Below are 11,366 nucleotides of genomic sequence, written 5' to 3' on the forward strand. Positions count from 1 at the left end.
AATTGTAAGTAATCTTAGCCATCATATTTAAAGCAGAATGTATTCTAAAGGGAAATAACTCTTTAAAGTCAACAAAACATATAATACATGTACTGCAGATTTGAATTATTCTTTTGAAACCAATTTTGTTGGTTTCATGCGTATTTATAAACCACAAATTTTTTAAAAGTACAATTCTTTTCATAAATACAGACTTTGGCAAAATCAGGAAATCAAATATCCACTCAACAAGACAATTTTCCCTAAGACCTTTTGAGTTTACAGTAAAAGTTAAAGACAGCATCATAGGCTCTATATACCCTCATCTGAGACACAGACAGTAAACTGAACTTGATTAACACCAACAGAATTTGAGGCTCTACACATGTAAATTCCAGCATCTTCTGGTTCAGTATGTTGTATGATCAGTTGACACTTTGTAGAATCTTGTAATATCTCCACCCTCTCCTCTGGGTAGAACAGTTCTCCATTCTTAAACCATACAATCTGTGGGCTAGGATCACCTATAAAAATAAGAATATGTGGTCAAATTTGTATGAGGTTTGGTAGGAGGGGGTGTCATCCTATAAAAATAAGGAGTTGTGGTATGATTGCCAATGAGACAAGTATGATAATGAGGTTTGGGAGGAGAGGGTTTCATCCGGAAATTCAGAAAAATTTAAGAATTCTTTCCCAGATCCTCAAAATATTTTAATTACAGTCCCAATAGGTGTTAATCTTAAATTCCGGCTAATATAAAGGTCCAATCCTGACGTCCCAGAAATGGTCCTTCCATCCCTCAACTATCCAACAAAGTCCAAAAGATTTGTATATAATCAACTATGGATCACTGATAAAAAAAAAGTAAAATCACAAAAATACTGAAATAATTCACAACGTAAAGTCACTAATCAAGTGGCAAAATCAAAAGCTCAAACACATCAAACGAATGGATAACAACTGTCATATTCCTGACTTGTAACGTAACGGTACCCAAATTGCAACGAGTACCCAAATTGCACCTACTTAGCAAAAATAGCAGCGGAAATCTTACAAGATCTCCTAGAGACTAAACAATTTGTATTTTTATGATTTGATACTACACATGTCTTTCAAAATAGGTAAATATATTTAGATAAACACAAAACGTTCACAGTATCTATCAACAGATGAAGTGTTTACTGAAAAAGCAAAATGTACCGAAACGTCGTCATGCGACGTCATCGAAACGTCATCTTTTTAAAATTAGCAAATACAATATGTTTCAAGTATTCATTTCTTAAAAAAATAAGAGTAAGCGTGGACAAATATCCAATTGTTCAAAATATTTGAAAAAAATAAACAAAAGCTCTGTTATTCGACTTTTGACGATGCGAATTTAAGCATGGATGCAATTTGGGTACTCCTCATTACAGAATCATTGATGGTTTGGGGGTTAGTTCAGACTAATTTTTCTATGATTCCATATGAATTGAAAATCAAATTGGTGTACCTATATAGTAAAGAGGGATACGGCTACAAAATAAACACAAAATGGAAACTTTTGTCTTAATCATAAAAAAACGTAGTTGAAAAAACTGTCAAAATAGGTGCAAATTGGGTACCGTCACGTTAACTGACATTTTCTTATGTATAGAACATGGTGGATTAAACCTGAAAGACATTGAGTAATGAATGAGCAAATTTAATTCCATACCAAATATTAAACTATCACTTAACTTCATACCAGTACTAGGACTGACAGTAGCTTAATCTAAACAATTGCTATCAGATAAAAAGTCCCTATTCCATCTTGGCGTGGAGGCATATTTATGCAGTACAACCAAACAGACCCTAAGCATGGGTCTTACTGTCTACTATATATGTCAAGCTCTAAGCCACCAAAAGTATTGATTGATTGATTAGGGTTTACTGACACTTTCAGTACTATTATCTATTTGGTGGCAGTCAGTTTTTTATTGGTGGAGGAAACAGGACTGCCAGGAAAGAACCCCCAAGCTTTCATAAACTGCAAATAAAGTTAATAAAAATTGGAGTCGAATACAATTTGAGAATAGTTTCAATAAACACATGCCAAACATCTGACATCACCCAAACATCAACTTCTCAATGTACAAAAAAAAATACCAATAAAATAAAAACAATGGAATCTACTAAAAAAAGGTGTAAAAACTGGAGATACATTTGATATTTGACAGGTACAAATGTATAAAATATCAAATCTTATCGCCCATGATTATCTCCCTTTTTTAACTTTTGGCGGAAAGACAAAATGCACAGAAAAAAACACACAATTTTAATCTTGGTGATCTTAATCAAAATGTCCATAAACTTGTGGATTGATTATCTTCTTTGATCATCTCCTACTTTTAACATTAAACTATACTATATCTATGCCAGTCTGATCCATTTAGATCCAAGCATTACATAATTATAGTATGTATCAAGCTATTCAATGGTATAGATCAAACAAAATACATCCTAAAACTTTATTTTTTTTTAAATTTTCATCATTGGATTATTAAGAGTTACACTTGTTTTTCTTTTTCAGAAGAAGTTTCATCTGATTCAAATTTCAGATTGACAGGCTTGGACTTTTTTTTTAATGTTTACCTTTTTTTTTAGCTTCGGTCTGTTAGAGAGACATTTTTACCTCAATAGTCCTTAATTAGTTAATGATTGATTGATTAGTTGGTGATTAACACCATTTTCAACACTAGTTTGTTATTTACTGGCAGTCAAGTTTTATTAATTGAGGAAGCCAGAGGGCAAGAGAAGAACCATTGTCCTTCAGTTGGAAAACTGACAATCTTAGTCAATCAAAACTAGAGTTGAATGCACCTCCCCTGTCATTTTCCTGTGCCGTATTCAAACTCATAACCTCAATGTTTACAGGCTAGTGATACAGAAGTTTCAGTGGTGGATCCAGAAATTTTCATAAGCGGGGGCCCACTGACTGACCTAAAAAAGGGGCCGCTCCAGTCACGCTTCAGTGATTCCCTATATAAGCAACCAAATTTTTTCCCATTTTTCCCAAAAAGGGGGGGGGGCGGCCCCCTGGGCCCTCCCCCTAAATCCGCCTCTGAGTTTGACTACTATAACCACACTACCACTTAGGCCCCAAATTTCTCAATGGAGAATATTAATATATAGGGTTGTGAAAAATAGGGTAGGTGACAATAAACTCTAAACTTTTTTATTTTGGCGATATTCTGAATTATTTGTTCGTACTCGTAAAAGCTACATGAATATTTTAGAGTCTTTGACTGCATGGAAATAGATCCAATTGTATATCATCATGATCATTCTGAAGGGAAGTAAAAGCTATGCATAAGTTGTTACAGATAAAACCAATTTTGATTGAAAAATAATTGCACAAACATGCAAATCTATTGAACAAAATCAAACTAATTACTAAAATACTGCATGAAATAAAGGTTATTTATTTTTAAAGTACTGTAAATTCAGAAATTTGTGCATTTGATTATTTTTATGATCATTGTTGAGCAGTAGAGAAAAATGCAAAATTTATTCCTTCCGTTTCAGAAAAAATAATTGGTCATGTTGGTGTGAAATTTTTAAATGAGAGAGGTGTCAAAATCTTATATATCCCTGTTTTCAAAATAATAAAACCCATCATAAACATTTCAGAGATTTCAGTAAATAACCTCTTGCCTGCTGTATGCCACAATTACACTTACCAGTTATTTGACATTCAACATAGATAATGTCCCCTTCTATCACTTCCACATTGCTTGGAGATTTTAGGAATTCTGGGACACCAGTTTGCTCTTCTCTGCAATATTAGTGATTGTCAAAGTTATTTTCATTTAATTACGTGTAAACAACTAAAGCATATAGATATAGGAAGATGTGGTATGAGTGCCGATGAGACAACTCTCCATCAAAATAACAATTTATAAAAGTAAACGTCAAGATACGGCCTTCAACACGAAGCCTTGGCTCACACCGAACAGCAAGCTATAAAGGGCTCCAAAAATTACTAGTGTATGTGCTCTTATCAGTAATGCTCCACATGTTTTATTCTTTATTTCGTGACAATATAACTATTTTTTCTTTATTTTGTCTTTTCATGGTGTTTGAAGAATTGTATAAATGTTAAAACTTAAGCAAGTGAACAGCTCTTAATTCATTTCACAAATACAAAACAAAGTTTCAAAAAATTCCCACAGGAATAATTTTAAAACAAATCAACAATATTGATATAAAAGGCACATCTTAATAGATGAATAAAAAAAATAAAAAATAATACATTTTAAAAAATTCCAAAATAGAACACCCTACATTCATGTAAGGTAAATGTGTAACTTTTCTAAATTACATTAATGATGATGATTTTGAAAAATTCACTACAGATGAATGTTTTTGAAATTTTACTAAAAAAATGTTGGAGGTTTTAAAAAAATGGCAATTGTGCCCAATTTACTTAGAAAAGTTGGAGAAATGTATTATAATTGTTCCGGACCATATGAGTTTTTGGACCATATGAGTACGCGTATGGTCATGACCATATGCCTATACTCATATGGTCCGACCATATGAGTATATACTTGTTTGGTTATTGATGGGCCGGACCATATGAGTATTTGGACCATACAGGTATTTTTTCAAATATGCATTAGAACCGTTTCAATAATAAAATAAACTTAAATAATCAAAGACAATTGTATTTTTGTCCATCTGATGAGTTAAGCCGTTTTCAACTGATTTTATAGTTCGTTCTTATGTTGTGCTGTGCACGACCCCTCGCAGTTACACTTTTTTGCTTTCGAGTTAAAGGTTAACCTTCTTAGCAGCTTCGTGCAGTAATACCCAGGTCTTTAGAAATTTTTGAAATCTTTTCAAATCGAAATCTTACCATTCTAGCGTAATGAAAAATCGCTAATAAGGTATGAAATGTGTTTACTATAGTTTTGAAAAGTGAGTAAAATCAAAAGCGTGAAACTGTTAATTTTTATTTAGTTAACCTCTTTATCATTATAATATATATATAATAAAATAACCTGTTATATGTCTTTTTAATGACATGAACTGGAAGGGTCGTACCTTATGAAGAGTTAAGTATTTAAAACTGTAAACTTTGTAATTACCCCGACCATACGTGTACGGTCGGACCATACGCGTATGGTCGGACCATATGAGTATATACCCATACGGTCATGACCATACGCGTATGGTCTAAATACTCATATGGTCCGGAACATAATCACTTTACCATATTGCTCAAAGACTACAAAAGGTGAATCAGTTAAATTATTTGTTGATGATTCACTGTAATAATATGTGTATCTTTGGTGATTCAGTATAATTTTCTAACTGTCTTGGCATTTGTATTTATAAAATTTTACATTTTCTCATTTTGACACATCCAATAAGAACCATTAAAAAAATCTAGAGATCCAGAAATAGTTTTTACTTTTCTAAAACATAATATGCATTTATAAACATTAGATCATGCCTGAAAACTTTACCAGGTGCACAGGTTTGCATGTACCTAGTCCAAATAATTATGACGTCTTGAAAGGCTATTATAATTTTTTTCTTTGACGCCTTATGTAAGGCGTCAAAGAAAAAAATTATAATAGCCTTTCAAGACGTCATAATTATTTGGACTAGCATGTACCCAGATAGTACATACTTTTTGTGGTGTTACGTGTAAACCATTTTTGTCAATTTCCTCTGATAAACATTGTGCTTTCTTGTATATTTGTTTGTCATCTCTTACTTCTAACTCCTTGATCATGTTGATAGTTTCTTTATAGGTAGTTTAGAGAAATGCACTGTCATGTGTTCAGAGATTTCTTGGAAATTTGGGAATGATGGGGAGTGGGGAGAGAAACGGAGATTGGTATCTCAAAACCAAGGAATTATTAGTCTACCAAGGATTTATACAAATTCCCCGGACAAATCCTTGGTCTTACAACCACCGTATTGTAAATATATCAGCCAGGGACGGATCCAACCATATTTAAGAGGGGGTACCAAACTATTCAGTATGTTAAAAGGTAGCGTAAGGGTACCCAAATTGCACCGAGTACCCATATTGCACCTATTTAGAAAAAATAGCAACGGAAATCTTACAACATTTCCTAGAGACTAAACAATTTGTATTTTTTTGATTTGATATACTATGCACGTCTTTCAACATAGGTAAACATATTTAGATATATACGATACACAAAACGTTCACAGTATTTATCAACAGATGGACTGTTTACTGAAAAAGCAAAATGTTCGAAAACGTCACCGTACGACGTCATCAAAACGTCATCTTTTTTAAATTAGCAAAAACAATATATTATAAGTATCCATTTCGTAAAATATGAAGAGTAAGCATAAACTAATATCCAATTGTTCAAAATATTTGAAGAAATTAAACAAAAGCTCGGTTATTAGACTTTTGACGATGTGGATGCAATTTGGGTACTCCTCATTACAGAATCCTGGATAGTTAGTAGGTTGATTCAAACCCATTTTTTTATGGACTCAATATGGATTAAAAATCAAATTATTGTACCTATACAATGAAGAAGGATAGGGCTACAAAATAAACACAGTGTGGACATATTTTACTTGATCATAAAAAAACGTAGGTGAAAAAACTGTCAAAATAGGTGCAATTTGGGTACCGTCACGTTACACAGTGGCATTAGGTAACCGTGGCATTATACTATACAGATTATCATCCGTCCGTCTGTTCGTTCGTTCGTCTACTGTCCAAATTTTGTAAAAAAAACAAATGACAAAGTTTAACTATCTCCAAAAAAAACAATTATTAATAAAAAATTAAAACCCTAACCAAATACACAAAGGAAAGTGAAAACTTCCTAGCCTTCATACTGTATAGGAGCAGTTATCCGGAAACGCTATGCACCTCTTATTATGCAAGTAATTACTCAAACAATTTCAACTATCTCCCAAAAGAGTAATTTTTTTATATCAATAAAAATCAACACTCTGACTTCAAGCAGACCTTTGAGACCAATATATGTTCACATAGCCATCAAAGAGAAAACTTTCTATAGCACTTTTAAAAATACTAAAAAATGACAAAATTCAACAATCTCCCAAAAGAGCAAATATCAATAAAAATCAAAACCCTGACTATACATGCACATCTGCAATATATGTAGAAATAGCCAGTAAAGTGAAAATTTCCTGGCATTCAAACTGTAGGAAGAGTTATCTGGATAACTGTATTCCCATAATTGGACAGACGGATGGACAGAAGGACGGACGGACAGGAGTAAAACAATATGCCACCAAACTTTTAGTTGCGGTGGCATACAAACTATTGTTAAAAGTGAACAAAAATATCAAACATGCTACATGCACAGATGAACAAGTTATCAGTATGCTGGAGTTTCTCGTTGACAGCTTATTTGTTGGATTTGGAGGTAGACGTTTCCAATAAATTGTCGGCATCCCTACAGGGAAAAAAACTGTGCGCTCTTATTTGCATATGAGTCGGAGTTCCTCCAGACACTTGTCAAAAACAAAAAGAACAAAGAAACCAGATCATTTAATTTTACATTAAAATATGTTGATGGTGTTCTTTCCATTAACAATCCAAACTTTTCTGATTTGGTCCCATTGATATACAATGATATATCCTCAAGAACTATGAGTTAAAAAAAAAAACATTTAGCTTCCTCCGCCTCAATTTTAGTCGAATACCCCGATTTTGTCATATCAGTACCAGAATTTATGACGAACGAGACAATTTTAAAATTATCAATTTCCACACCTTAGTAGCAATATACCAACTTATACATTCCACAACTCATTCGGTATTCAGCTTACAGCTCATACCCAGATCTTATGAAGCAGCTCCAGTGTCTGAGTAGAAAGTTGATGAACAATGGTTATGACAAAAAACGTCTCGTCAGCATTGTTTATCGACGGTTTAACCATGGAAAAAAATCTAACAGACCAATCGAATTAAAGTTTTCGTAGCATGCAAGTCATATATGAGTTATTGTACCTTTGTTCATTGTTAAATTTGTCTTCTCTAACTGGTGAATTTTTGGCACTTTTAACATAAACCCTTGTCTTTAGGATGTCATTCCCAGATGAATTGACGGCACATATTTCGTATAAACCAGCGTCCTCCTTCATACCATACGGGATCTGAAGAGTCCACGTGTTTTTATCATTTTCAAGTGTTATCCCATCACAGATATCCAATGTTTCTCCATCTTTGAAAATAACAACTTCTGGTTCAGGAAAACCTAGATGACAAAACCTCTAAATTAAATGTACATGTACTGGATGTAAACATTATGTTTATCATTTAGAAATCAAAATTGTGAAAACATCAGTTGAAATTAATACAAAGAAATAAAAAAAAAACATGAAAAACTAACGACCGAGGAACACATACTAAATAACCGAATATGATAGCAGGTGCCCCTGAAGAATAAGTAGATCCTGCTCCTCATGTGACACCTCCTGGAAATTTGATATAGGAAAGTTTAGATAATAATATTTAAAGACTTTACAACCATTTCAGACATATCTATTAAATGTCTATGCTATTCAACGCTGTATGCACGAGGACAGATTTGATACACACTTACAAATTTTGTGTTTGCTTGTTTATGGAGCCCCCTTAACCAACTTAAATTATGTATGCACTAGTATAAAGATGAAAAACTCTTATTTAGTGCCAACAGAATTTTACTTGAGTAACGAATAACCTTCTTTTCCCTTTTAGCCACAGTTACAAAACATCTGCAAAACATATTTTTGCTATCCTTGGGTCTGTAAGATTTTGGTTAAGAAATATATACCATTATGTTGTTATATCCAAAGTTCTCACATTAATCTTTCAACTGTAAAAAAAACTGTGATTGTATTTTTTTAAACGACATAGTATGACATAAATTAAGGAAGTACAGGATTTACCACTTTTCAATTTTTACAGCAAAATGCCTTCAGTGTGTACATTAAGGTAATATCTTTGGTTAGCTTGCTTGCTAGCTGAACCGTGAAATCATTTTTAGGTAAGGTATACTACCCTCCTGTTGGATTAGTGTAGTCCTACAGAAAGATAGGTTGGTTATCTGTCGGGTTAGTCTTCTATTTAAGGAAGGTAGTGTATCCAATTTAATAAGGACTTCAAGGTTCAGGTAGCAAGCAAGCCAACCAAAGATATTACATTTACCTACACATTCAAGGCATTTTGCTGTAAAACTATACATTTACCTGTTATGGTCCACTGAAGAATGATTTCTTCACTATCGATTGCTGTGATACTACTTGGTCCTTTCACAATTCGTGGTATTTGTTCCATTCCAGTTTCAATAGGTTGGTCAAAATTACAAGGCTTGCTGAAACTTTGAAGAACATCTATATTTTGAAGGTTAATGCGTTCCACAACTCCATCAGTATCTGTAACAGTAAGATCAATCAACGATGGCCTCTTTGGTTTCTTAACGGTTTGTTCGTCCACAGACTCTGGGCTTAGAGTGTCGACTGATTCTGCAATTTGGGAAACGGTTCCCTCTTCGCTGATTGGGGACAGTAAAATACGCGCATCCTTCCCAGGAACAACCGCCAGTATGTTGACGAAGTCATTGAAATCAACATCTTCTAATTCTGGCGGGGATGCATTCTGTAGTGTATTTGTTTCGGTTATAATACGGCCCATAAGGGACGCCAATGATTGGTTATCACCAATGAATAAAGTATTCGGCAGTGCGGGTCTTGTATCAGATAAACTTTCTAGACCAATACTTTCGTCATAGATCTCGTCGGAAGCAGACATTGAATGCAGCTGTTGTAATTTTTCGATACCATGTCTTTTCTGAAACTCTTTATCGTCGCATGTGATACCATGTTGTTCGTTATCACTAGTATCATTCATAATTATCTTATCATTAGATTTCTGGTTGTCATTCGCGCTATTTTTGTTGGTTTCCTTATCTTTTATCGTACTGTTCATTGGTGTATCTGATTCAACGTTTTTACAATCATTATCGTCTGAGAGTTCAGGGGACGTATTTTCTTCGACAATTGGTAGTTGTTGCTTTCTTGATGCGTCATTAATGACATATGTGCTCAGATCCAGTTGTTTCAGAATGTCACATCTTTCTTCCTCAATTTCTTCCACTGAAACATCAGATTCGTCGTCTATGTATTCGTCGGAGGAATAAGGCGTATCTCTAAGATCAACTGTTAGCAGCTCTGATTCATCATTTTCATTATTTTTTCCTTGTTTTCTACAACTGTCATTTTCTTGTTCCCCAAGTGATCTAAATTTCTCATTATAATCCTGAAGGATTTTGTTACTTTGTTCAACTTGCCTTTGGTCATCATCTAGAGCAGAATGATTTGCTGGCATATCTTTACTTTTATCTAATAGTTGACCTTTCTTTTTATGTATATCACTGTCCTGACATTGATTGTTATCAAATTCATTTTCACTCAATAACTCCATTTCATCAAGCGATTCGTTGATATCAATGTCAGCCAATATTTGCATTTTGTTGTCGTTGATAGAAAGAGATTTGTCGACATCAACATTAACCAATAGCTCACCCACCTGGTCTTTGTTAGGAGATTCATCAACATCAATATTCACAACAAGGCAATCAATTTTATCCTTTGTGTTGGTTGTGTCTGTTTCTATATCCAACAATATCGCACTTGATTTGTCCTTCTTATGAGATTCATCGATATCAATATCGGACACCAACTCACCAATTACATCTTTGGTAGGACATTTATCGTTATCAAAATCTGCCAATATACCAAATCTTTCATCCTTGTTAGACGAATCGTCGATATCAATATTTAACTCCAGTTCACCAATCTCATCTTTGGTTGGAGATTTGTCTTTATCAAAATCCGACAATATACCTATTATTTTATCATTGGTAAGAGAGTCTTTAATATCGATATCGGATACCAACTCACCAATTACATCTGTGGTAGGATATTTATCGTTATCAAAATCCGTGGAAGTTCCAATGCCTTTATCATTGTTAGGCGATTCTTCAATATCGATATCAGACTCAAGTTCTCTTATCACTTCTTTGGTAGGAGATTTATCGTTTTCCAAATTCGACAAATTACCAATTTTTATATCCTTGTTAGGAGATTCATTGATACCAATATCAGACACCAGTTCACCAATAACATCTTTGGTAGGAGATTTATCGATATCAATGTCCGTCGAAATACCAACTCTTGTATTCTTGTTAGGAGATTCACCAATATTGCTATCAGAAATTAGCTCAACAATCTCATCTTTAGTAGGAGATTTAGCGTCACCAAAATCGGACAATATACCAATCCCTTTATCCTTGTCAGGAGATTCATTGATACCAATATCTGACATCAGCTCACAAATTTCAACTTTG

The 11,366-nt window shown here is 33.7% G+C and overlaps 1 protein-coding gene across 1 annotated transcript in view; it reads right to left on the reverse strand.

Moving 5' to 3' along the window:
- Positions 1–11,359, reverse strand: part of LOC139503826 (titin-like) — a 118,155-nt gene extending 106,796 nt beyond the window's left edge. The window contains exons 1-4 of the mRNA XM_071293758.1: positions 9,208–11,359; positions 7,985–8,231; positions 3,681–3,775; positions 300–503 (exon numbers count right to left, since the gene is read on the reverse strand). Coding sequence (XP_071149859.1) covers positions 300–503; positions 3,681–3,775; positions 7,985–8,231; positions 9,208–11,344 — 2,683 coding nt within the window. The 5' untranslated portion in view covers positions 11,345–11,359. The remainder of the gene's footprint in view (positions 1–299; positions 504–3,680; positions 3,776–7,984; positions 8,232–9,207) is intronic.
- Between the last annotated feature and the right edge of the window lie 7 nt (positions 11,360–11,366).

The sequence above is a fragment of the Mytilus edulis genome, chromosome 14 (genome assembly GCF_963676685.1).
Source record: "Mytilus edulis chromosome 14, xbMytEdul2.2, whole genome shotgun sequence".
NCBI lineage: Eukaryota > Metazoa > Mollusca > Bivalvia > Mytilida > Mytilidae > Mytilus > Mytilus edulis.